The sequence below is a fragment of the Ammospiza caudacuta genome, chromosome 14 (genome assembly GCF_027887145.1).
Source record: "Ammospiza caudacuta isolate bAmmCau1 chromosome 14, bAmmCau1.pri, whole genome shotgun sequence".
NCBI lineage: Eukaryota > Metazoa > Chordata > Aves > Passeriformes > Passerellidae > Ammospiza > Ammospiza caudacuta.
The window spans coordinates 9,054,378-9,082,122 of NC_080606.1; the positions used below are offsets into that span (position 1 = coordinate 9,054,378).

At 46.8% G+C, this 27,745-nt stretch overlaps 1 protein-coding gene across 1 annotated transcript; it reads left to right on the forward strand.

Annotated features, from left to right (window-relative positions):
* The first annotated feature begins 492 nt into the window (after positions 1-492).
* On the forward strand, positions 493-21,622 carry LOC131563819 (synaptotagmin-like protein 2). Its single transcript, XM_058813981.1, has 16 exons — positions 493-699; positions 2,912-3,063; positions 5,965-6,058; positions 7,132-7,222; positions 7,398-7,491; positions 8,099-9,214; positions 10,602-10,700; positions 12,607-12,698; positions 13,749-13,850; positions 15,680-15,849; positions 16,007-16,109; positions 16,742-16,903; positions 17,636-17,714; positions 18,200-18,299; positions 18,560-18,765; positions 19,898-21,622. The coding sequence occupies exons 1-16, from the start codon at positions 599-601 to the stop codon at positions 20,041-20,043; spliced, it is 2,907 nt and encodes a 968-aa protein (XP_058669964.1). The 5' UTR covers positions 493-598; the 3' UTR covers positions 20,044-21,622.
* Positions 21,623-27,745: the final 6,123 nt, after the last annotated feature.

A 27,745-nucleotide genomic window follows, 5' to 3' on the forward strand; every position in this document is an offset into this window, starting at 1 on the left:
CTGAAATAAAACATTGTCTTGGTTGGGTTAATACCACGTGAGGAGCTCTAGGACAGGGAGGAAAGTAGGGCAGCTTGTTTTGGAACTTGCTGGAGAACAAATACAAACCCCCAATGTACACATTCGCTTGCCATATGTCACGCTTATCTGAAAGGCATCTCGGTGCTGTTTCTCTGCAGGGATGCTTGAACTCCACAGAGCAGACTTGCCTGCTGAGGAGAGCACATGCCAGAGGTGCTGCTGTGGGTGACAGGAGCTCTGGTGCCTGTTGAGGCAGGAGCTGCTCCTTCCTCCGCTCCCCTCCGTGACTGACACTGGCACCGGGATCGCTGCAACTGAGCCTGAGGAAAAGCAAAGGAGCCTGACTTTGCTGAGAGGATTCTCCTGGCAGGGGAAGGCATGCAGCAGAGCCTGGAAGTGCAAGTCCAGGTGCTAGGGTGAGTTCCACCCAAGCCATGCCGTGGTGACTCCTCTCTCTGCACCGCATCTTGCTCGGCACCAGGGCGCTGTGAGCGGCTGCCCATGGCCCTGGGCTGGATTAGTGCCTGCTCTGAGTCCCCTTGAGCCATCTGAGGAACTGAAGAAGACAGCAGGGAAGATGTTGGACTTGAGCTTCCTGACCGAGGAGGAGTATGAGAAGCTGATGAAGGTTCTGCAGAGAGATGCAGAGCTGAAGAAGAAGGATGGGGATCGCATCAGGTGAGTGTGATGGCAGGGTGTGAGCTTCCCTTGGGGGAGACTTTTTCACTTCTTCGAGAGAGGAGCATGTGTGTGTGTGTGTGTGTGTGAACAAGGAGAGGTGCATGTTGCAGAAGTGCTGTCCCTTTTGCTCAGATCCTGATAGATCTTTTCATTGTACCTAGTCTTTCTCAGCCATCCTCCTGTTGGTGCTGTCCTCTCCTTGCAGGAGGGGATTCTCCTTTTGAGTTCATCCTCAGCCCTCAGAGATGCCAAGGGCAGTCACCCCTTTCCTTTTCAGTGACAGAAGATGCTGATTTCTTGGTGGCAGAGGTCTGAGCAGGGGAGCAGCTGCTACCTTGTTTTATTCACCTGGTAGCACAGAAAGGCCATAATGTGTTTTAAAATGAGATTTTACAAAATGAGATTTTACATCCCCTTCTCTGTTGCCCCATTGTTTTTTGAGGTGGGTGTGTGTGCACCATCTGTCACACAGAGCGGGGTGGTTAGAGGCTACATGATCTGCCAGAGGTTTGCAGGGAGCTGTTCCAGAGCCAGGGGTTCTGGCTCAGTTCAGCTCCTCTGCCACTGGCCATCCTGGAGCTCAGCTCTGGTTGATCAGGATTGCTTCTTGCTGCTGTTGCTTTTTAAATGCCAGCCATTAGACCATCTGGGCTGACAGCGTGCACCAGGCTCAGGGAGCTGCCACTGAATTCTCCATGGCAAGAAATTAGTAACTCAGTGGGTGTGGGTGGCACTGTGCCAGTTTACCCCAGCTAAGGATGCAGTTCTTCCATTGCTATTGAGCCAAAAAAAGAGTAATCCCCATCTAGAAAGGATGCTCAAGGGCTCAAGGCTTGAAGGGGGAGCAGGAAGCTTTGCTGCTCCTGGGAGCATGTGTGCCCTGGCCTCTGCTTGGAGGTGGAAGCTGGGGAAACAACTGGAAGCCAAAGCCTGGACTTGGGGCATATGTGTCTGCATGCTCTTCTTACCTCTGTTCTGAGTTGAAACAAGTACAAAAAGGCTTGTTTTTATTTATTTTGGGTTTTATTTGTTTGTTTCTGAAATGAAGTACATTTTCCCTCCGAAATGGAGGTTTGGTAAAATGAGTGTTTGGATTATTTTGTTTTGTTTTACTTCTCTTTGGAAACTTTTTCACAGGAGGCTTTGATTTGGAAGTGAAGTGATTTAGAGCCCCAGAGCCCCTTGCTGTCAGTTTGGCTACCTGCAGTAGGACATGTTTGGTTTCAACACAACCTGCCTGCTGGGCAAAATGAAGTCAATGGCATTTCCTTGATCTGCTGTCAGCAAGATTAAAATAACTATTTCTCTGGCCCAGCACCTTGAGACCCTCATGGAGGCAGTGCAGCCCTGGACTAGATGGGAGCTTCTGTTGAGTCCCCAGCATGGCCTGCAGAGGCTTGAGCCCAGTTATCCCTGCTTCCTCCTGCCCTTTAGGCAGCCCAATGTGACCCTTCCAGGCTCCAGGGTTGCCTGGGGGTTTGCCCCCTTTTCCTGCTGAGGGCTGGGCTGAGGAGGAGCTTCCTCTGGCCCCCCAGGTTTCACAGGAACCCTGACCTGTGCTGAGCTGTGCCAGCTGAAAGGCAGCTAATTCAGCAAGCCATGCTGAGGAGGATTAGAGTACAAAGCACTGACAGGTTTAGGTGCCAAAAACTAGCCCTGGGTGTGCCCAAGAGAGGAACAGTAGGAGAAGCCATGCTTAGGAGGGAGAGCTAGCTGTGCAAGTGCCAAAATAGGCATGGCAGGGGGAGCAGGAGGATGCTGCAGGGACTGGTGACTTCCCTAAATATCATTATTTGTTTCTGTCATCTGCAGCAAACTTGATCCAAAAGGTTTTGCCATAAATAGATTAATAAACAAATAAAATGGAGAAGTGCAAGACAGACAAACAGCCCTACCCCTTCCTTAACCCTCAGGGCAGCCAAGCAAGTGGACAAATCTCCTTGCCAGGTGAATGATTTGGATTTGTGAAATTTGGAAGAGGTGAAAACCTGTGTTTACAAGGCGCTGTTACCATTTCAGATAAAGAGTCAATCAGGTGTTTACTTCCTGCTGTTCTAATGCTGGTTTGGCTCTAGAGATTGCACAGAGTAATCTCTGGATCCTTTGTAATGTCAGGCAGGTGAACCCATGGATATATTGCAAAGGTGGCTCAGGGGAAGAGGAAACCTGGAAGATCTCTTTGATGTGTAATGCTTGCCCTGCCTTTCAGGAGGATTCAAGGCTCCATCACAGATGAAAAGAAGAAGAAGTTTGTGACAGGTGAATGGTTTTCAGAAGTGAAGGCAAAACGGTTCCAGGAAGACTTGGCAGGGCCGGATCTCCTTCGGGCATCCATTAAAAGGAAAAAGGGCAAGCTAGAAAGTGAGTATGTTAATGCACATCTTCACAAAACAAACTGATGGACCAGAAAAAAGTTGGTCCAGGGTGGGAGTCTCCCTGTACTGGCAGTGTGTTCAGAAACAGTCCCTGTGTTGTGATAAGGGGGTTCTCATCTATGTTTTCAGTACAGAAAAACATCCCTTGTTATCAAAATCAGGGCCCAAAGAAAAAATTACAGTGTGGCCGAGAACCACATTATTCCTTTTTCAACTTATTTTTCTTCCCTTTTTCCTCTATTTGTATTCTCAGACTTCTTTTGGTAAAGCTCAGGTATACCATGTGACTTTATTCCTTCCTCTTACTTTTTCCTCTTACTGCCATTTTACATCACTGGTTGTGCATCAGGGTTCTGCAGCTAATATATTCACCTCAGCTGAGATAAGGGCCTTTGCTTGCCATATTGACACCTTTCTTCCTTCCCCTGGAAAGATCAGTCATTCACCTCTGTTGGCTTTCAAGGTGATGAAGGGGTGCATGTTCATTTAGTCAAATCTATGTTTCTAAGTCCTGATTTGAGTCTTTAGACTTAACTCTGTGTTAGGGAGTGAAATGAAAAAATTCCTTCATGGAAAAGCCCCACTGAGATAATTTCTGGCATTCCCATTGCAAGGTAAATGGGCTGAGGAGGGGTGGAAATTTGTGCTTGCAAAGGAAAATTCCCAGTGGTCTTTTCTGGAGGAGGGTTTTAACCTTCAGAAGGGAGGGTTATGGGGATCCCTGAGGGTTTTCATGGTTGGTATTGATTGTAGTAGAAAACACTAGTCATGGGCAGTAATACAGATCTATAAAACAGATAGATACCCTGTATTTACATGACAGCCTGCAGAGCAGCACAGATGGAAGAATTTGATGATAACTTCTCCTTGTGCTTATGTGAAATTCTTGAAGGCTAAAAATTACCTACAAGAGAGACCATTTTATCCACCTGCTGTGGCAAATGAGCCCTGATGCACAGTTAGTTATCCATGTCCTAGGCACTTAGAGTCTTTGTTTTAGAGTGGTAGGAAATGAGTAAAAGTGTTAGAGCAGGAGTGCCTGCCAGTTTTATACACATGTATAAAAATGCATGTATGGGCAAGTTAAACTGGTCAGGCCACTCCTGATTTCTGTTGGAATTTGCTTCTTATATTGTCTCATCCCAAAGTTAGCAAAGGCATATTTCTTGTCTTGATGGACTGTAATGCACTAAACTGTTTGTGGTGACAGGAGCCAGGTGTAGCTGTGGCAGGGGCTGAGCCATTTTTAGGGCAGGGATTTGAATGGGTGGAAGTGTTGCCTCTGCCAACCAGGAATGAGGAGCTCTGTCTGAGGGGGAAGTGTCAGAGAAGAGCGAGTACAACACAGAGCCTTTGCAAGTGGGATGAGAAATGAATGCAGTCTTTGGTTGTCAAGGTCCTTTCAGCCATGACAGGCACAGGGAAAGTGTGGGAGCTCTGTGTTTGGGTCCTTTACTTCCAGCACAGCTCCCTGCTGGCACCTCCCTCCCCAGGCCTGAGGCAGAAGAGGATGTGGCTCACTGTATCAATAAATGTCCTCAGTGTGCCCTGCTGTGCCCACACGTGCCATGGCCAGCACGTGCCACCAGCCATGCCTGGGGTTCTCTCTCCTAAAACAACATTCAGTGATGCTTTGTGCACATCAGTGTTGGCATGGGCAGGACAGTCCCTCTCTCAGAAACATGCTCTCTGAAACTGGCTCGTTCCTACACACCCACACTCTTGTTTTTCAGCAGGAGCAGCTCCCTGATTTCCCACTGCTGTGGAAACCACAGAGCCCCCAGCTGCCCCTCTGTGTGCCAGACATGCAGGCCTAATGCCACAGCTCTGAGCACGGCCTGCCCTGTTCCTGACTCAGGGCCGGGTGCTGGGAGGGCAGGAGGATTGGAAATGCAGCATTTTCTCCATAGGAGTGCACAGACAAGGGGCAGTGAATCTTTGGATATTGCTGTGATCTGCAGGCTGACCCTGCTGGATGGCACCACCAGGCAGTGTTGAGTCTTGAGCTTCTCACCATAGGACTGGCCTGCCCTTGGGCCTCAGGAGGTTTTCCAACAAGATAACAAGCAAGGCTATACTGTTTAATATTACTTCTGAATCATCTGAACTTCTTTCTCTATTGAATTGTTTAGTGAAATGTATCCTAAAATGGTTTGGCAGTTCTTGTAATAGGTAAATTTTCTCTTTAAAATAGACCTAGCTGCATGAATAAATATGTGCAGATCTTGTTGACCAGAATAAGGTTACTTTTTATTCTCTGTTTGAGAGTTTAATCCTTTTGGTTTTGCAGTAGCAAGAAAACCCATTTGCTAGCAAAATATCTAATGCAGCATTATACCCTGCAGTCTGCTGTAAAAGTTACCATCCTCAATTGTTTTTAATTTGGGGTCTTTGGGAGCTCACAAGATATAGCTGGGCCTTGTGCCAGTAAAAATAACAGGGATCTCCTCATTAACTGCATTGGCCTCCTCCTTTGTTTGCCAAGATCGGATGACTTGAGTCAAAACAGGAAATGGCTGAATTTAAATCCTGGAACAGATTAACTTTATTGACAGTCAGTGGCAGCATCCTGTGGAGGTTTCCAGTGATGTGACAGCTCCTGGCACGAGTTGGGCATTGGGCAGCTTTGTCCTCTTGGACCTGCGGGGTCTGGAAGTGCCTTTGTTGCCCTGGGACCTCCCCATTCTTGGGGAGAACAGGCAGATCCCTTGAAAACCCCTGAAAACTCCTGAAAACTCCTGAAAACCCTCTCCTCTTAAACCCCCAGGGGTTGTGCTGCTGGGACTCTTTTTCATTGGGCAAAGCATTTTCTTACCCCAAACAAAACACACCAAATATGGCAAGTTTAATGGAATGTCATTTCTCAGGTGTCTCTGTTCTATTATAGGTGAGGACAAGAAGCACATCCAGACGAGTCTGGAAAGCAAAGCTGCCACAGTTCCTGCCTTTACTGAGGACATTGCTGGTGCAGGAGAGGAAAGGTAACTCTGCTGCATGTGCAGTGCTCAGGCTGCTGCTCTTACTTCTAATGAGAATTGAATGCTACCCATTAAACCCAGGTCTCTAAGTGAGTTTCCAAGACTCTATAAGTAATAAGTTCTATAGGGTACTTTTTAAGTCCTTCTTCTAGGAATTGTCAGAATATCAATCCACCCCTAATAATCAAGTGCTAATGTGTTTATCCCACAAAGGTCTTTTCCTGCATGATTTGATCAGGGGTCAGTAAAATGGAAGCTGTCTCTAATGCCAGGATGTGCTGGTTAGTTTTTCAAAGTAATTATGGTTTTATTTGTTTAATTTTTGCTATGGAGCAACACTAACAAAATGAACGGTTTGAGGAAACTGCTCATTTCCTGCTGGTGCCAACCTTTGTGTCCAGAGCTCAGCACTCTCCATCAAGGCTTGGTAGGATTTCACGTTGTGCTGACTGAGCAGAAACATTTATTAAAAGCACTCCAGTGAGCAAGTCAGTGACCTCCCTCAATATCCATGGACTATGGAGAAGCATTTAAAATATTCACATATTCATGTATTGTTGTTCCCATCTTATTTGCCTTTTTTTTTGTCAGCAGAATGAGGAATCATTCTCCACAGGTGGCAGTTGCTCCAGTTAAATATTAAATATGGGCCTTTACAACACTTGGAAGCCTCTTGCAGCTGATTAGTGGGTATTGTTTAATGAAGGATCCAGAGTCAACAGGCCCTAGGTACTCCTGCTTTGCTGGCACAACACCCAGTGGGTTTTTTGCAGGGGGTTGGTTAAACTCTGAAAAGCTAGCTTTGTTTTTCTCATTCAGTCTCAAACAAGGTGTGGCCTGTTCCTTCCTGGGCCATAGCATAGAAATGTCTCTCCCTTCTGCATGGCCCTTGGGCTCTTCTGGCACTCCCCAGAGGGGAAAAGTCTGAATAAACCTAGCAGTTGACACACATTGTTTTTATAGAGCAAGTTCTGCATCTGAGCAGAACTGAGGTGGTGTTGAAGACTGCCTGAGCACCCAAACAAGCACATCATTACCACAGCCCTCCTTGTTCAGGCATTTCTCCTCTCCCACAGATCCAGTACACCTACTCTTGAAACCACAGAGCAGAAAATTTTGCCGAAACTGAAGCCAAGACTTCCTGTCCATTTGTCTGCATCATACAAGGTAGAACAGGCACAGCCTCTGCACTTTGTTTTGTTACTCCTTGGAGCTTCACACAATCTGTACCTGCTGACAGGGGCTCCACAAGCTGCCTGCCCTGGTGTCTCTGCTCAAATAAAACACATTTTTTCCAGTCTTGCCAGTATTTATACACTGATAAGATTTGTTTTCTGTTCAGAGTTCCAGCATACATGATGTCTCTTCCTCAGAGAGTGACACAGGAACAAGTCCAGTTGTGATTGCAACAAACAGCTTTCATTTGTCTGGAAAAGGTAAGTTTTTTGTTCAGTGAGCTATTGGTGCTTTCGTTACTCACATCAAACACCAAGAGACAAAATGCTTTTCAGTGTGTGTACAAATAAATAACAAAGAGCACCTTGGCATATAAGAATGGGCTGCCAACACTTTACGAATTGCAGGCAGGGCAGCAGGGACAAAGGCAGAAAGCAATCTGATGAAATTTCTCCAGGCTCAGTACACATTGAACTGAGTGCTTGGCTCTCTTTAATCCAGAAGGGGACTTATCCCTCTCTTTCCAGCATTGACTGTACAGTGTAGTTCTGGAACATAGCAAATAGCCAGCAGGGAAGCTGTCAAATTGAAAAGGAACCTGCAAACAAATCCACAACTCACAGGAACAGTTTAGAGCTCAGTGAATTTTTTCTGTGCCCTGTTGCAGGGAGAAGGACTGGGGTTTTCAGGGCTTTCCTCAGATGGAAGGGAACTTTCTAGAGTCTGAATAGAGAAAAGAACTGGGAATATATTGATGATTTCTGAAAATTCCCCCTGTCTTCTCATTGAGAGATTGCAGCCCAGGCCTTCTGGGGAAATTGGATGTGATGGAATGGGACCGGCTCTGAGCATTTGTTGTTGTTGTAGGTCATGGAGATTCTCCAGTGTCCACCCAGCTTTCAGAGGATGCTGAGCCTCAGCCCAGCACTGCAGCTGGAGGAGAAGCTGCTGATGGAGCCACAGAGGGGCCAAAAGCTCCTCCTGAGGAAACTTATCCTCCCAGCAAAATCCCAGTCAAGAAGAAAGCAAGCAGAACCTTCCCCAGGTGTGAGCAGGCTGTGAATGACACGGGGCCAGCAGAGAACAGCCCTGCCAAGGAGGAGTCAGTGCCAGGCCCCAGAGCACTGCCCACAGACGGGGAGAGCGGCCGGGCTGGCAGGCAGGGGGTGAACTACACCATCTCAGCCATGAGCAACAGGGATGAGGAGATCGGCCTGGACCGTGAACACTTCAGGAGCCTGAAGAACTTTTGGGAGAAGGGAGCAGAGTCTTTAGGGGCAGGGGGCAGCCCAGGGCCAGGGCTGGGTGAGGCAGCCCCTTGGCAGCTCAGGCTGGGCCGCTCGCTCTCCCTGCAGGCTGCGCCAGGCCAGGGTGCTGAAGGGAAGCCTGGTGCCTTCAGCAAAACAAAGACCCCCCACAAAAGGACAATAACTCTGTCTTCCAGCGAGGAAGAGCCAAGCTGTGCCACTCCTGCAAGGAAGGGCTCTGTTTCTGTCACTCCCAGCTCCACCTGTGCCAAGAGCAAAGGGGGCCTGGTTACAAGAAATGACTTGCTGGGTGAAAGCAATGGGAAGCTGCTGATGCCAGAGGAAGAGAAGGTGGTGCAGCACTGCTCCAAGAAATCCAGGCTGCCTGTGAGAGCACCTTCCATCCAGCTCGAGTCACCCACCAAGGACATGTCTGGCAGCTCACTGGGGCCAGCAGGGACACCCGTGGAGGAGGAGCTGGTGGTGGCAGGAGAGCGCAAGCCCACATGGAGGGCCCCGGCCAGCAGGGTGCAGATACTGATAGAGCCTGTGCCCACAGATGGGGAAAGTGAGGATGAGAAAGAGAAAAGATCTGATTTGGGCACTCAAGACAGCATGGAAATAAATGGAGAGCTACCTGAGGAAAAGATGTGTGAGTCTTCAGACCAGCCAACACCTGGTGAACCATCTGGAGAGAGAGAAGCTGTTCAGGGAACAGACTCAGCTGTTTACTCAGGTACTGAGGGCTGTGACTGCACCCTGTGAAATCCAAATACAGACCCATCCCTAAGCTGGTTTTCTTCCCTAACCCTTCTGCATTTTGCACATTTTCTTCATCTGCCCATTTTTCCTATATTAACCTGCAATTTGTGCAGAGTTATCTTGTGTGGAATGTGTTCCACAAACAGCTCTGGAAACAAATCTTGTGTAGCCTAGTGTGAGTGCAGAAGGGGACAGTGCCATGTTCCCTTGCTTTCCTCCCCACTCCCAGCCCCTGGGCCTTACCTGCCAGCAGCTCACCTTGGGACAGCCCTCCACTGCCTACAACACACCAAGGAACTCACTTTATGTCACTCATTGGCAAGATTGTATTTTCTTCAAATGTGGGACTGGAAGAATTCTTTGTGGTAGTAGAGATAAGTCTAAGACAAATAGAAGAAATAAAATGTGAAGCAAAGTGTTTAATAAATACACTGGCTCTTAGAGTAGCTTGATACAGTCACTGGCTGTCAGTGCCTAAATTACATTTTGTGGTTTTTTGGAATGCACAAGTGAACTCTGATATTAAACTTAAAGCAAAGTGGACTGAACAAGGAGTCTGTTCTTTCTGGGTTCTGATACCATGTTCTCAACCATGATGGTATCAATAGCATCACCATTTTAGCAGCCTCTTCCTCTGGGGTTGATGGGCTCTTGTAGTGACCATTACTATGAGAAAACATTATTGTTATTTGCAACTCACTTTACATTTGGGCTCTGATGACCCACAGCTCTGCTCTCTTCCAAGCAAAGATCTACAGAGAGAGAGCATCTTCCCTTCTTTTTCCAAATTTTCAGTCCTCATGTACCTGGGTAAGACCTGTTTGAGAGGATTTTCCATAGACTCGTGTGATTTTTATTTTTTAATTGTGTCATTTCTTGGCTTATTTCCTACCTCATATAACATTCATATGAAAATCCTGAGCTGCACTTCAGGTCGTTGCAAATATTTTCTTTGTGGAATATTTTTGTTTGTGAAAGACATCTAAGAGCATTAAGTCCAACCATTTATAGACTTGATCATTCTAGTATTTCTCAGGGCTTTTTCCTTTATTAACTCATTCATTTCAGGATGATATTAGCAGATGGTTCTGTTTCTCTGGAAGCTCTTCACAAGAGTTGGTCTGTCTTGGGGACTGGGTTAATCCAGTATTTGCATTTCCTGACACAGTGTGAAGAGGTTTTCCCAGGGGAGACATCAGAGCCCCTGGATGATTGGGAAGCAGCCCTGAGCAGTGTGACTGCAGTGTGCTCTAGGCAGAGGGACCAGGGGAGGCACACACACATACAGGCCTATTGATGCACTGCCCATTTGTGTTTGTTTATTTATTTACCATGTTGATTTGGCTTTTTGTGTATTCCAGAGGAAGATGGGGATCATTCTCCTGCTGCTCAGGCACTGGCCCGAGCAAACAGCATTAATCTTGCAAAGAGTATGGTGAACATTTACACAACCACAGAGAGTGAGTAACATCTTTCTTTCTTTCTTCTTTTTGGTTTACATTTGAAGGTGATATATTATGCCAGTTTTTCATCACCATGCTTCTGTGCATGTATCAGGTTAGGAAAATGACATATTGTTTCATCATCAAATTAGAGAGTTTATACTGCCTAAAATTAAATTCCGAGCCAGGAAATTACAGCTAGATTGATGGTTTGTTACTTCAGCAAAACCACAAGGGCTTCAAAGGGTTGGCAAAAAGCTCGTGCTCATCTCTCCTGTTCCTGCACGAGGCTGTGGGATCTGCTGGCAGCCTGGGGACTGATCTGAGGTGCCAAAGCTGGTGTCACCTGTCACTCCTGCTCATGAGGCCTCTCCATCACCCAGAGCAGAGCCTGTGGCTGGACTGATGTCCCCAGCTAGGACATGTTTTATGGTGACAGTCTCTCCCTCAGAAACTCAGAGAAGCTGAGGAGAAGGACACCAAGGAAGCAGCAGCCTGCCTGAAGAAGCCCAAGCAAGCTGCAGCCATGGAAAGCACCTGAGGGGAGGCAGCAGCAGCCTCTGTGCCCAAGAAAGCCAATGACAATCCCCAAAAAGACAGATAAGAGCTGGCCTCAAAGGGAAGGGGTGAGGCCAAGGCTGCCAGGACTGAAATGAGAACATGGGAAGGCAATGCCCAAGGAAAGGTAAAAGTGAAGCCACTGAGAGGCTTTGATTGAGCCAGTTTAAGTCACAGGCTGTCATGGGAGGGAGGCAGCTTGCTGGCAGGTCTCACTGCACAGCCCTGTGGCTGTGCCCAACTTGGCTGGCACCTTGTGCCAAGCACTACCCATCATGGGGTGCCTGATGTGTCACAGGGCACGTTGGCTCAAAGCTCCAGGCCCCCATTGCTGTCCAGGGATGTGGTCTCCACCAAGACAAACAAGATTGCAGCTTCTCCTTAGCTAGAGTGTCCTGGTTTAGGGCAAATTTGGGAGAAAACATAACATCCAGTATAAACAGAACACATTAATGGGGATACAAACATCATAGCATCACCCTGGGACATAGAGCCCCAAAGCTGATCCTTGGAAACCCTCCTGTAACAGAGTTACAGCTTCATGTTTGCAGTATAGCAAATAGTATGTGGATGCTATTATTTATTCAAGGTTAGAAATAAAAATAGTAAATATCAAATGAATGGTAAATCAAGAATCTCTTGGGCATTTTGAGCAATGTATCATCATGCCTAAAATGCTAAACAAGTGTGTATATGAACGTGCATGTTCGTGTACATACATCTTTGCAAAACAAATTCTTCTTGAATGGAGAAAGTAATCTTCAAGAGAGTTATTGGAAGAAGATAAAGATACAAAAAATAAGTTTTAGTTAGACATTTAAGCAGTACAGTAACCCTCTTTCTATTGATAGGAAACTTTTAAACTTATTTCTTTTAGATAATCTGCCAATGTCCACCTCTGTGTCTAGCAGAGTATTTGAGAAGTGTATGCAATGGTGAAATTGTGGGTATAAATATTTTAGTGCTCTTTTCTGCAAGGCAGGGTGCTAGGAGATAAAAAATGTAAACATGATTGGTTTCTTTGACAAGGAGGCAGATTTGGGTGGATTTAGTGTGAATTCAGTCTGCACAGAGGAGGCAACATCCACGTCCTGGTGCCGATGAGGAATTAGATGAGCCACTAGAGGGAGTTCCACACTCCCACACAGTGAATGAAAATCACTGAAAATACTTCAGGATGTTAATTAGCAGTTTTTGTCTTGGGGAGGATCAGCTTCAATGACAGGTGACACAGAGCAAGTAGGTAATGCTCCAGTGCCTTCCACAAGCTTTTTCTCCTTCCTTGTGCCCTTTAATAAAAGTGTGACTTATAATTAATTTCCTGATTCTGATGAGCTGTCTTGATGCCTTTTTTTTGTACCTCCAGCATACAATAAACCTCATTTGATACCACATCAATTTCTTGAACCTGAAAGAGTGAAAGAACTGAGCAGATCCTCTCCCCTCCTGTTGTCTGAGGTGGGTTGATGCCAGAAATGGCTGAAATAGTGTTCACAGCATGCCCTGGATGGCAGTTGGTGTCATGAGGATGTTTCTCCTGGAGACCAACAGTACTTGCTTTGGAGCATGCCTTGGTTATGTCATGAATAAATGAGAATGTGGAAACCCAGGACACTGGGAATATTTCTCTGTCTGCTCTGGGGTGCCCTGACCCCAAGGGGAGCACTGACTTGTCTCCTTCACTCATGGAGAAAGTTTCCCAGACTTCAAGATAGACTGGAATCCACAAAAGTGTGAAATAGATTATAGAGAGCAGTGTAGGTGTATCACTTGGTGAGAAATTGAGGTTTTGGGATTTTTAGTATGTTGTGGATCGCAGCAAGATGGAGGGCACAGGGTGTTGTCCTGGGTTTCTTCTTCATACTTCTTCTTCCTCCTTCTTCATGAGTTTGGGTGGCATTTTGTAGTGTGGCAGAAAAGTCCGCATTGTGGGCTCTTTGGGATCAGTTCTTGGGTTAAAAGGGAAAATAATCTAGGTGTAAGCTCTTAATTGGATAGTTTAGTCTTAAAAGACCTTGTAACAAGAGATTGTTGGCCATTTTGTGCCTTCTAATGAAAAGCTGCCAAACTCACAGTAGTGAGACTGTTCTACTGATAAGAAATAATAAACACCTGAGTCCCAACATGAGCTACCATCTCAAGTGCCTTCAATCCAGACCCAGAGAAACCCACAACTGGAACCCCCACATGAGAAATGCCTTAAGAGAAAAGCCCCCAGCAGGCAGAGCAGCTGTTCCATGCTGGAGGATGCTGCCCTGTGTGTCCAGCCACACTGCTGTGCCCTTTCCAGAGCCCAGGCGGGGCCTGCAGCTCTGCTTGGAGGCAGTGAGTGATGACGTTCAGTGCTGCTCAGGGGGGATGCCCTGGGGAGGCTCCCTGCACTCTCCTCAGCTCTGCTAACCTGATCTCTGCTCATGGAACTCTGCTGAGCAATTCCTTTTTCTCTCCAGTGTTGCAAAGCTCTCCTCCTTCGGCACAGCCTAAAGATGCTTCTTGTTTTCTGAGCAGACGGAGTCAGACACGGCCTCGGAGCTCAGCTTCCAGCTGGGCAGGCACAAGAAGTCCCCCAGCACTGGCAGCCACTCCTCTGACATGGCTTCTGTCTCCTCGGTAGGTCCCGAGCCTGGGGGCTCTGCCCAGGCTCCTCAGCTGGATGCAGGGATGCTGCAGTTGGGCTGCTGCTGCTGGTGGGGCCTCCAGAGCAGCCTGCTGGTTTCTGCAGGGTGCACTGGTAAAGGAATGGGGGTGATTAATTGCTGTCTCAGGTTAAATCCAGGTGCCACCTCAAAATAGAGCCCCACTGAGTCATTGCTGGTGAAATTCCCTGTAAGCCACAGCCCCCCTGCCAGGGGTGGGTGCTCTGGGTCCTGCTGGTGCAGAACGTGGGGAAGGGGTTTCTAGGTGGGGAAATGAAGCACACAGCTGTTAAGGGGCATGTTTGTGGTTCAGGACTGCAGGTGGGTACCCTCTGCAAGCTCATCCTTTATCAGCAGATAAGAGGGAAGTCAGAGTTGGACAGCAAAGGCATGTTTTGGAGCTTCAGCTTCTAAGGAAAGCTTAAAGAAGCTGAATGTGTTTAGTTGAGTGTTTTTAAAAGACTCTTTAGAGACAGTATTTGGGGAGGGAGCTGTGTAAAACTGCTTGAATTTGCTGTGTTACTGTTATAGATTTCTCCAAGGAGTATATTTGAGACTCACAGAATATATGTGAAGCAAAGCTGGTAGGGAGAGGTCATGAATGTAGATAAATATGTTAAAAACTTTAGGGCACATAAGTTCTCCTAATTTGGAGCATCTGGGAGCTGAAAATCAGTCCAGATCATGCAAGTGTTCTTGAAAATCTCATTCAGGATTCTCTGCTCGGGTGAATATCCTGATGGGATGGTAAATGCAGCTCCAAGGACTGACTGGAGATGTTCAGCAGGTTTTTGGAGGTTATAATAAAATTCAGAATCAAAGTAAGTTGGGGAAGACAGAGAAGAATTGGGTTAATTACTGGGAAGGTTTTTTGATAAATGTTCATGACGGTACCACAGAGAGGTGCCAAGAGGGTTAATGATTTGCTTTGTAAACAGCATTAGCTTTTATGAAATCCTGTCAGGAATCATGAGTGATTGGTGCAAGAGAAAATTATCTCAGCTTTCTGTGGCTGAGCTTTGCTTGTGCTTTGTGACTTTCTATCAGTGAAAGGCAAAGACCTGAACAAAGAAGCCCAAGTTGTCTGGACAAATTGCAGTTTTTTTCTGAGAAAGCAAATAACTCTTGGGTGCCTAGCTCCAGATTTGTATCTGGAGAAGCCTCATTTTGCTGTGCCTTTGGGGCAAGCACAGGCTGTCTCTGGTGGGACAGTGGCTCTTCAGAACAGGGTTGTATCTGTTTTGTGCTGCTCCATGCACATTGTGGGTAAGCAACAAGATAGGAATAGTTCTTCCTACATTTCTAGTCTGATAGGGTTCTTATTAGCCTGTTTTGTAAATGGATTGACAATTTAGGTAGACTATATCTACCTGAAATAACATGTTCTTATAATATAGTTCAAGTTCTCTCAATATCTTTCTTAGAGATGAGATTGGGTCAGGATATCAGTTATTTGCTCTGTAAGCATAGGGAAGAAACATGTGTGGTCCTCCCAGGAACATCTGAGTCCTTTTCTCAAAGTTTTGGGATTTAGGAGTGAAAAAAACTTCTGTATTTCTTGAGCATTCAGTGCTTCCAAGTCCTCGTCTAGGATAGCACATCCTTATAGGGATTTCCCAGCCCTGGCTTGCTTGAGAGCAGCCACAGCTGTGAACCCTCTCTGTGTCAAGAGCACCACACTGCACAAGAACAGGAACACCAGAGTTTTTCTCTGGGAATGCATTTCTCAGACTCATGTTTGCCCAGAACCGAGTCAGACTGTGCCTGTTTCAGTGGCACTGACCTTGCTCTTCCCCCTGGCAGGTGAGTGGCAGTGTGCTCAGTGTCTACAGTGGTGACTTTGGGAGTGTGGATGCCCAAGGAACTGTGGAATTTGCCCTGGACTATGACGAGAAGAACCGGGAGTTCCAGGTGCATGTGTCCCAGTGCAGGGGCTTGGCTGTGGTGGATGAGAGGAAAGGCAGATCTGACCCGTGAGTGATCTTTTAGTGCCTGAGTTCTGTCTCCTGGAGGACTTCTATTTTCTTTAAATATAATGGTTCTTTCCTTCCTGCCTTCCTGCCAGCTTAGTGGAGAGCTTGGCAATGTGGGGCAGTGTCCCACAGTGTCCCACTGGAGTTTGTTTTCTAGGTATGTTAAGACTTACCTGCTCCCAGACAAAGCCAGGATGGGTAAGAGGAAAACGTCAGTGAAGAAGAGGACAGTGAACCCTGTGTACAATGAGGTGTTACGGGTAAGGACAAACACACACTCTGAAAAGCTCTGCTGGAGTAGGCACCTCTGTCAGGCAGGTCTGGGAAGGTCCTGCCTTCTTGGCCAGATTCTTTGCTGCCTCCTGCCAGCACTGCACTGCTCTCCTCTGGTCTTTGAGAGGCCTGGGGTGTTAAAGGCTCCTCTGCACCCATCCATGTGGCACCCAAGATTTCTCTGCAAAACCACACAGATCTTTGGTTGCAATAGGGTCCTGCAGTCAGAGCAAGGGCTGTTTGTCCTCCCCCTTCCCTGGCATGCAGTCACAAGGCACAGGACTGGTAAGAAAGGTCTGCATTATGTGATCATACTCATCAAAGCATATAGGATTATTTAACAATGGCCAGGCCTGTGTTAATAATTCTTGAAAGAATATTGGTTTTGCCCTGTGATGAATGGAATGCCAGGTTTCCCTGTGCTCAGCAGAAAAGCTTTGTCAGGGTAGTAGTGTTGCTACAGGACAAAAAAAGAGATCTTCAGACTGAAGCCAGTCCGTTGGTAGTGCATATGTGTGGAGTGGGTTTGAGTGTCTCAGAGCTTTTGTGTGGTTTATTTCTGTTTGTGAAAGAAACAGAAGAAAAATTTGAGCAACCTGACTTCTCTTTCTTCCTGTAGTATAAAATAGAGAAAATGGTGTTGCTGATCCAAAAATTGAATCTCTCTGTTTGGCACAATGATCCACTGGGACGTAACAGTTTCTTGGGAGAGATTGAGATAGACTTGGCCAGCTGGGACTGGAGCAACAGGAAACTCAACTGGTACCCACTGAAGCCCCGGGTGAGTGTCTCACTGCAGCCCTGCTTTCCAGCCCAGCCCTGAAGCCCTGAGGGTGGCAGTAGTCCTTCCTGACTCCTTGAGGTCTTTGGGTGGAGCAGAACAATGTGAACTGCAGGAGGGAAGAACCCCTGGGCACCTTAGTGCAGCTCAGTGCTCAGAACAATGAATGGCCTTCTCAGGTCTGTTTTGGTGACTGATCTGCAGGGACACTGTCATAAATGCAACCTGACACTAATCACAGCAACTTTGACATGACTTTGCCATTCTCTCCACTCACATGAAGACTTTTTAAAAAGCAGAGTCTTAAAGTCTTAAAAGCAGCAGAGTTTTAGGTGAAGCAGCTGATGTGCCTTGAGATGTGAATATTCAGGTGACACTGTTTGTAAAGCCTGTTTTGCAGCTTCCTGCATGCTTCTGGATTCACAGGTCTGATAAGAGTCCCTTTTAAGCAATTAGAGGACATTTATCTTCCAGAACCAAGATGCCTTATTATATCCAGCTGGACATGTCTGGAAGGGCAATCTTGTACTCTGAATCCTCAGGTTTCTGCTTCTGAGAGGCTGAGTTTGAGAACAAACCCACAGAGAAATGACCTGCCCTAAGAGGGGGCTGTTCCAGTCGTGGAAAATCAGAGTTTGTCCATTTGTGCTCCTCCACTGAAGTCAAAAGCTGTTTGCCTTGCTGTGTTTCCACAACCCTCCATTAAGTCAGCCATAACCCTTTCCATTTCAGAGCCTTTCTGCTGTTAATGGTGTGGATCATCGAGGAGTGATGAGTTTGTCCATTAAGTATGTCCCCCCTGGAAGCCTGGGTGAGTGTGGTTTGTGCATTAAGGGCAAACACAAGCTTGCAGTGCCTCATCTGCTTGGGGCTGCTTAAAGAGCAAGCTCATCAGAGCAAGATCCTAGAGAGCGGCACAAAGGCAGTGTGTGACAGCACTGCCTGCAGCCTACATCTGATTTCCACATCTGGATTTACTGGGGAGGGAGGAAGGGCTCAACCACCTCCAGTTTATGAGCATATGGGTACTGTAGGGTGCTGTGATGAGGTAGGAGCAGCACAGAACCCACGTTACTGTGGGGCAGGCATAAGGCTGCTTTGGCTCAGCAGTTCCATCTCTTTTGCTGTCTGATACAGCACTGGCAGGTTGTGTCAGGAGCTGGCTGCAGTGCTGAGATGCCCAGGGAGGGGCAGTGAGCACACAGGAGCTGTATGGGTCCCACAGGAGAGGAGACCTGTCATTCTGAGCTGTGGCTCTGGCTGCCATGACAGCTTTTCTCTTCTCATAAACTGCAGGGCCCAGGAACCCTCCCTCTGGTGAAGTTCACATTTGGGTCAAAGACGTCAAGGACCTGCTGCAGTTGCGTCCCTCTGGAGTGGATTCCTTTGTGAAGTGGTGAGTGCCTGAGCACGGGGCTGCTCCTGGGGCTGCTCCTGCTCTGGGCTGTGCTTCCCACAAAGGCTGTGCTTCCTACTCTGCTCTCAGGCTCACCAAGCTGTGCCTCCACGCTGGAAAGCCTTTGTGTTTCACTGGGAGAAGTGTAGGGGAGAATTGCCCTTGTTTTCCACCTGTAGGAAAAGCAGGAAAGTCCTTGCTGTGATAAAGCTCTTGGTCAGTGTTCAGTGCTTCATGCTGTGTGCTTTCTCCTCCCAAAGCTATGTGCTTCCAGACACCAGTAAGAAGAGCTACCAAAAGACCAGAGTCATAAAGAGAGACACAAACCCTGTTTTCAATCACACCATTGTGTATGATGGCTTTCACACGGAGGATCTGAAGGATGCCTGTGTTGAACTCACTGTGTGGGATCATGAGAAACTTACCAACCATTTCCTTGGAGGAATCAGGCTGGGCCTTGGGACAGGTCAGTATTTTCTTTTACTGAGCTACAAGGTGAAGTGGGAAGTTACAGAGTATTTTGCTGTTGGAGAGAAACCAGGGATGGGGTGTCTCAGTAACTGGTACCTGCACTGTGTCGTGGATGGAGGGGGCCCTGGTGCCATGGTAACAACCCTCTGTTTCTACATTTTCTGCCAACATCACATCTGAGGTCTGGCAAAACTCAAGAGAGTTTTCCTGCTGTTACAGGAAAACAGGCTGACAAAGCAGCATTATATTGGTGCTCCTGCCAGGGAAGAGTGCTTAGGGAGGGACTGGAATGTCACATGGGACAGCACCTGGTGCCTGTCCATCCTTGAGGTGCTCTCTGAGACACCTCACAATGCTGCAATCCAGGATAAGTGTTCCCTGGGGGACAAGGCTCATGGTAGTTGGCAGGTCTGCCTGGCACGTGCACACACTGTGGCTGTTGGATTTACCTGCATGTTCTCTGTTTTCCACCTCACATGTCACCAGGTGGGTTGTGGACTCTCCAGAAGGAAAGGTCAACAAGAAATAAAATAAAATAAAATAAAATAAAATAAAATAAAATAAAATAAAATAAAATAAAATAAAATAAAATAAAATAAAATAAAATAAAATAAAATAAAATAAAATAAAGACAAGTTTAGCTGTGATCAAAATTTAGTCTTCTCTCTCACTGACAAATAATTGGCACCTAAAGTTTTGGTTGAATTGGAATGGATGTACACATTTTTCTGCTATGGTATGTTTGATTCCTAGAGAAATGAAACAAGAGAATTTTGATGAATACTCCACCTCGTCCACAAGAAAATCTTTTAAGAGGAAAGCCAAACCTCTAAGAGCTTTCTTACCATTCAAAAAGGTGCAAGAAGGGCTTGAGCCCAATATTGCTTTCCTTGGCAGGTTATGTTTAGGGTTCTTGCATTTTGTGACTGTTGCAGTGACCTCATTCTGAACTGTGGTGTGGAATGGGCATTTGCAAGCAAACAGGAGGTGCTCAGGGTGCAGCTTGCTGAGGGGGAGCCAGCAGCTTTTATGTGAAGACATTGCCTGCAGCAGTTACATCCCATTGAATGTTTTTGCATGGAGTGGGAGCTCTGTGTGTGGCTCTCAAAGTTCCTCATTCTTTTCAGGTTTGAGCTATGGCATCTCTGTGGACTGGATGGACTCCACCCAGGAGGAGGTGGCCTTTTGGCAGGAGATGATGTTGGCTGCCAATGAATGGATCGAGGGATTGCTGCCGCTGCGCTCACTGGCAGGGAGGAAAAAGCTGAAATAACCCATGGCTGGTGCCACGGAAATACCCAATGTGCTCGTTAGAATGAGGAAACTTCCTGCACCAGGGAGAGAGACCATCCACAGGCTGCAAGTGTCAGGGGAATGAGGCAGTTAACAGGCATCACCTTGGAGCTGTTAATGTTCAGTACTAATCCACTCACAGAGGACATGGAAGATGCCAAACAGGACTTTAACCAAGAAGAAACTTAATTTGCCTTTTTATTTAATCATTTATGTATTCAGTGTATTTGAATTCCATTAAGCTCTGGGAACATTGGCAGAAGGAAAAGGAGATATGGATACTTTTTTCTTTTTACCATTTTTCTTCCATGCAGAGATGCAGTTGTACTGAAGCAGCAGCATGGCATTATTCATACTCCCTGCAAGGGGTACACTTTGTACTTGGTGTACAATTGCTCCAAATCACCAGCACAGTTTGAGAATGGGAGCTTTGCATTTGTCACCTGTGATAACACCTCTTTAACGTGAGGAAAATTGAGTTCCAAGGTGTATCTAAAGAAAGAGAGGACTATTTGCAGCAGAAAATGAAGAAGCTGAGGAGGATGACAATGAGGAATTTGATATATTAATTTCTTTGTGCTTTAATCTGAAAGAGTGCAGGGATGCTCTTAGGGATAGTGGGATTTTACAAGCAGGGACTGTTTCCCTGGCTTTCCCACAAGCTCCCTCAGAGACTTCAGGAAAGTCTCTTTGTGAGAGTTTGAGTGCAATATAAACCAAAATGTTTGCCCATATGTAAAACATGGTTACATTGCTAAGGGGCCTTTGCAATGCCTTGTGTGCAAAACATTTCAATATGAACTGATGAGGTGGGGGACAGTGTCACACTGGCATGGCATCAGGGTCGGGAGGGACAGGTCACAGCCACACTGACACAGGGGACACTGGGAGCTGGGGCAGGGGTAAGGAGGGCTGAGAGAATGTGCAGGGAGTGCAGAGCTGCAGTTTCCTGGGGGTCTCCTGCATCTGCATCCCCTGCCGCCCTTCCCTTCACCTGCTGCCCTTCTCTTCCCTTCCCCTGCTGCCTGCTGTGAGCTGTCAGTGGCTGGAATTTCCCTTTTGCCAGTAGCTTGCAAAAAAGTCTTTGCATCTGGCACATGGACCGTGGTGGAGTGGTGTTGTGAATACATTTTGAATTGCAGCTTTGTAATTTCTGTTTTGGATGTACATACTGTGATTAAATTGAATGTTTTTCTTTTGTCGTCAGTTGGTTGTCTTGTACCTATTTTCATCATGCTCCAAATAACCAAAAAGCAAAAGAGGTGTTAAATTTTGTTATGTCAAAATGAGGCATTTTTGCCAAAGGGCAAGTGAAATGTCATGAAGAAATAATTTTTATAACTATCTACTTTAGATTTTGGCTCTCAAATTATTTTGATGTTCTTCTTTAATGGATTGATTTTATTTAAGTCAAGCCTACTGTGAATTTTCAGCTTAGCAAAGATGATTGTAAATAAATGAATGGAAAAATGTACACTTAGAGTTATAAGACTTTTTCTTTAAATGGAAACATTTGGGATATAATCAGCTTTCATGGGAAGAAAAGAAAGAATTAAAGTGGTTTTGCAGTTGGAAAAAGACAATAATTGGAAATGCACCGGACACAGTAATAAAAGTACTAGGAGAGAGTCCACAGAACAACAGAATTAAGCAATGAGTGTCTAATGAAGGAGCTCATACATCTGTAACATCAGCCCAAAAATACTTTGTAGGGGGTCCAGCCTGACATGTTTGTTTACCAAGATTTGGTGATTTATTACCTTTGTGGGATAAAATAACAATACTGGGCCTAAGTTGAGAGTTTAAAAAAAATATTATCCTTACCTTAGGTGCTGAACATGTGAATATTTATACATCAGTGTACCTGACTGCTGTGAGGAGCCCTGGTGGCAGGGGTGGGGTTTGAGCTGGAATTGATGTGCACACATCAGTGTGAGCTGGAATTGGTGTGCACACATCAGTGTGAGCTGGAATGGGTGTGCACACATCAGTGTGAGCTGGAATGGGTGTGCACACATCAGTGGGGTGGAATGAAGTGAAGTTACCCACAGTTCTGCTGCTTTCCTCCTGGTGCTCCCCTATCCCAGGGATATTCCTGGGACAGACTTTCTGCTGGGGCTGGAAAAGTGGTTGGTAGCACCAGGGCTCTGTCTCAGGTCTCTTCCTGGTGGGTGCAGCTGATTCCTGTCCACCTCCTCCTCCTCATCAGCATTACTGCATGGCAATGTTGCCAGAAGTGCTGGTTGCATCAGTGGAACTGGAAATGGTTGTGTTGTTGTGTCAGGAAATTAACAGATTTTTCATTGCTGGTGCCAGGAGGGCAGAAAAAGGGGGTCAGTGGGCCAGTTCATCCCAGCAGAGTTACTTTATGAACTTGGCACGGGACTTTGTGAGACTATTTTTGTATTCATATTCCATTGAGGATTTTTTTTTTTGTTAATCTTTTGCTGGCTTGTTTATTTAAATTAAGCCCTGATTAACTTAAGAAGCTTTCTTTGGCACTTAATAGTTTATCAGAGTAAAAGATTACACTGCCAAACCACACACACTTTTGTCACACAGCTGATTCTGGGGCAGTAAAATTTGCTATGCTCTCTGTTTCACTTACTGCACAGAAAGCACTTTATCATAAAATGACTTAAGGCACATTTATGGCCAGTGTCCTGTGGAGGAGCAGAGCATCTTGTGGGTATAAGGTTAATGGTCTGTTTGCTTGTGGTTTATGATGCTGGCATTTGTTGTCTGTGGATGCTGAACCTCACAGACTCTGGCCTGTAAATATGTGCTGGTGGCACAAGAGTGGGGATATAACTGGTGAAAATAAAAGAAAAAACAGATGGAAAGTTTTCTGACTGTATTTACTGCTTAGTTGTAGAATGAATCAAACAAAGCTACAGGTGAGAGCCTGTGGTGCCAGTGGCTGTGGTTTGTGTCCCTCCTTTTCCTGCACAAGGAGTTGCAGTGCCAGCACTTTCCCTTCCCTTCCCTTCCCTCTTCTCTCTCTCCCACTCACCAGTGCCAGCACTGGGAAGCTGAGGGGACCCCTGGGCTGGACACAGAAGTGACCCCAGGAGTGCAGTGCCATCCTTTTAATATCAAACACAAACCTCAGTACCTACAGGAGAGCTGGCAGCTGCTTTCCATGAGGCTTCTGCATTTGTGAGCCAATGTGCTCTCTTCTAGGTTATGTCTGATTTATGTAATTTTTATTGGAAATTTTCCAGGATTAAAAGGAAATGGAGAAAAATAAAAATTCTAGAAAGTATTTCTGCTTCATCAGGCAAATAAAATATGTGGCCTGTGGCTATTCAATATGTAACATGAATAATTACAAGTATCAGAAACTATTGAAAATAGTTTACAAGCTAACTAAAGAAGAGAAAGAAATAAAGAATTGTTAAATCTTGAATGAGTGCTTCAGCAGAGATGGAAAGAAATGGCTGAATTAATTATCCATTACTAAATATTTGCCAAGCTTTATCCTTCACCAAGACAGTGAAAAATTGAAGTACTGTAGAGATTTGGAGATAAAAAATGCTGGCTAAATAAACCCTTCTAATAACATGATCTGTTGAAATTAAAAAATGCTGCATTTTTTCTTGTTTAGTCAAAAAATGTATCAAATAGACTGGTGTATCAAAAACTGAATAAATACATTTCTGATCCTGATAACTAAGCATGAGTGTATTCAGCACCAGGTTGGATTATTTTTTTTAATTGTCTGGTTTGTACTTGAAGATTTTCCATGGCTCAATTCTTTCTCTTTTCCACCTGCTTATTTTGCACCCCTCAGGTGTTAGAGGTGGTGCCTGGGAGCAGATGTCCCTCTGAGCACTGCCACAGAGGTTGTCAGCACAAACTGGGAAGCTCACTGTGAAGGCCCTTGCAAAATCAGTGCCCAGATTTTGGTCCATGTTCCTGGAGCTCCCAACAGTACGAGATCCACTGAGATCTCCACACTGGAGAGCCCTGGAAACAAAAATCCCTTCCCATGAGGTCAGCAGGAGCAGCCACTGCTACCCAGGGGATGCATTTTGGGAGGTTCCTGGAGCTGGTGGCTCTGCCAGGGTGAAGGTTGTGGGGCTGCAGGACTCAGAGAGTTTGGGGACAGCAGGAGCAGCTCCTGGCCTGTCCTGAGCAGGAGATGGCTCCTTTGGAGAAATGAGGTTTGAGCAACAGTGGGCAACCTCAGAGTGGCCATTCCCACTTTTGCAGTGTTTGCCACCTTCACCCACACCCAGGGTTGGTTGGTTGGTTGGTTGGTTGGTTGGTTGGTTGGTTGGTTGGTTGGTTGGAGGTACAAAACCTGAGCATCATTCCCCAGAAGACCCATGGAGAAATTGCTATAAAGGGTTTGTATGAGATCTATTTCTTCTGGGAGAGGGATGGGAGTGATGGAGAGCTGGATATGTCTCCTTCAGGAGCCCTGCAGGAGTCTGGCAGCCCCAGCCCAAGCTCTTTTTTGTTTTGCATGAATTTCCCATTCACTCAGCTTAAATGCCTCATGTCAGATAGTAAAGTCTGAATGAAGGCTGAAGCTGTCAGCAGGCAGAGTGGAAAAACACAAACAGGAGCAGGGGCTGAGCTTGCCAGGTTGGCTGGTCTCAGCAGGTTCATGCCTGAGGGCTCCAGTAAATATTCCTGCTGGAAAGGGGCTGATGTTCAGTCACTGCCCTGCAAGTGACCTGAAATATGTGCTCGCTTAAGCAGCCAGATATCTGCTTTTTAAAATGTTGTAAAATCATATTATGGTTGAACTTGTCTCTGGGCTGAGGCAATTCAGCCTCTGGTGTGGACCCAAACGAGCTAAACCAGCCCTGCTTTAGGAGGAAAGGAAGGAATCCTGCGCATGAAGGCATTTCTGTGGGTCAGTTTCCCTTTTTTTTTTTTCCAGGACTGCTGTCAGGGTTTAGTGAATTACTTGGCATCCTGTATATTACAAAATGGAAACTATAAAACACCACAGACCCACAAGTCCTACCCCTGCAGCACCTTAAAAAACCCCAAAAGTAACCCTTAACAGGCGTGGCAGGTTGTGATGGAAGTGCTGAGCAGAGACTGCTCGTGTGTTTTCCTTTTCCCTGCACACCAGCCTGAGCAGCTGCTGCACTACAGACACCACCAGCAGGAACAGAAATCAGATTTCATGCATCTAACAACCCATAATGCCATTACAGTAGTTGTTAACCATCCAAAGTAGCTCTTGAGCTGTAAGCAAGCAGTCTGAACTCTGGACTGGAGGGGAAGCCAGGGAGCTGTTTTCTGGCAATACAAGTAGCTCAGACACCCACTTTATAGCAAGAAAAATCACAATAACCTCTTTCCCTTCCCTCTTCTCTCTCTCCCACTCGCCATTACTAATTTATCCTGATTGTAATGGCTTCTATTTGCTCTAAGCAGGTCCTGTTCCCTTCCTGGGAAGAACAGCTACAAGGACACAATATTCCCAGAGGAGGATCTGTGCTAGGATTCAGGCAGGCTCAGGCAGATATAATGATCTCTTGATGGGAGGCCCCTTTTCGATCAGGCAGCCCTTGGCCATTCTAATGTGATTGTAATCTGAAATAAGACACCAGGAGCTGCATCTGGAGTGAGCCCTCCCGTGGTAAGGAGCTACTGTTTAATTTATTGTCACATTTTGCAAATGTTTTATATCTCTTCAAAAAGCCCAGCTGAGTTGCTGGTATGTGCCTGCTGATGGGGCTGGAGGCTGTGTCATGGGTGCTGAGGGGCACCAGAGGGTGGCTCTGCACTGGCAGGGATTTGGGGACATCCTCATCCTCTGTACACATCCACCCAAGTGGGTGACACTGTATGAGAGTTCAGTCTGTCCATTGTGGCTGCAAAGCAAATGCTAACACTGCCTTGGAGCACTGCTACTAACTCTAGAGGATTCTCTGGTTATTTCCAAAGTTTCTCTGCATTTCTCTCTCACTTTCTTCCACTGCCATGGATCCTGGCTGGGTTTGCAGCCCTGTCTCTGTGCCATGTGTCTGCTCCTTGTGAGGGGGCAGAGCCTCCTGCTCAGGGATGGAGCAATTAAAGCTGTCTGAAGCTGCTCTGTGCTGGGCCCTTTGCTCCTCTGTGGCCAAGGGAGAGAGAAGTGCTGGTGGAGGATGGTTCTTCCCATCAAGCTGAGTGGGCTAAATAGCTCTCAAGATGTTCCTGCCTCTCTCAGCTGGGTACAGGAGCCTGGGCACCCAGTGCAAGAGAGCCATTTAGGTAATGGGTTCCTCTATTGATGGGGGCCATTAATGGAACAGCCAGCACTACTCAGCCAGGACTCTCCTAGTCAAGCCTGTGTCTGCTTTACTGCTTTTGTTTTGTTTTGTGACACTGGGGGGGCAGTGGTAGCTCTGCAGGATGCCCCCCTGCAGCCCCAGCCAGCAGTGGGCAGTGCTAACTCCCCTGTGCACCAGAGGCATCCTGCTGACAGGGGGTGTTTGGGGAGGGAGAACAGACAAGTTCTGGGGACAGAGGCTGCCAGTCTGCCAGAGACTCCACCTCTCCAAAAGGCACAAAAGCAAAGGTGGGACAGAGCTATACCATGTTCCTCCGGGCACTCAGCCCTGCTGGAGGCTGTAAGGCTGTCACCTCATTACAAAGTCCTAAATTATGCTCCCAGTGCCTCTGTCAGCTGGGCTGTCAGCTCCAGAGCACTGTGTGGTGCCCTTGCCTTTACGCTTGTCTGCACCACCCTGACTAACTGTGAGCATGGTGTAAATAACAAACACTAATAAACCCTTAATACCTTCCCTCTGTGCTGGGTTTTACAGCAACACACTCAGCCATAGGTCATGGGTGCAATCACATCCCTGTCATCAGTGCAATCTGTCTCCATGTCACAGCTGGACAGGCCTAATTTAACAGAGGTGTTTTTTAGAGCTAGCTAATAAATTGTTTGCTCTCTGTGGTTCCCAGCCCTGCTCTCAGCACTCCCATCACCCTGGTGTGTGGTCTGTGACTGTTTCCAGTCTGTTTTGGAGGGCTCAGGGCTCTGCTTGGATGCAGTTTGTCTCTGCATCAATGAGCAGCTCCATCGTGCACGTGGCTGGGATGTCACACCTGGCAGGGCTGGCAGCCTGTGCATGTGGAGCTGCAGCTCACCAGTGTGATGTGATCACTGCTCTGTCCCAGTCTGGGGCACAGACACAGGCTGCCTCACAGAGCTCCAGACCTGCAGAGAGGGATTGTGGCTGATTGATTGTTTTTTGTATCCTTGGAAACTGAAAGGGCATTAAAATTGCATGGTGTGTGCAGTGCTGATGCACTCTGCTCCTTGAAGTGCAGCCTTGGGCCTGGAGATGGCTTCAGCCTCCAGATGCCCTGCAAAGGGCACTGCTTTGGGAGAAAAGCTGAGCTACAGCTGAACACCAAACTGCTCAGAGGGACTGCTATCCATTTAGAGGGAATCCAGCCAAGGCCAGGCTGGATGGGCCTTTGAGCAGCCTGGTCTAGTGGAAGGTGTTTGGAACTGAGGTTCCTTTCCAACACAAACCATTCTGTGAAATACCTTTGGGAATTGCAGTGCTGAGCTCCAGGAGGGTGTCTGGCTCTGAGACATCCCTGACCACAGCTCAGCACCTTCTCTGTTGTGTTTCTCACAGCAGAGTTCCTGTCCAAGAGGAGTTGTCTGCCTCCAGACCAGGGACTGGAGGGGCAGGGGCCAGGCCTAAGGTGGA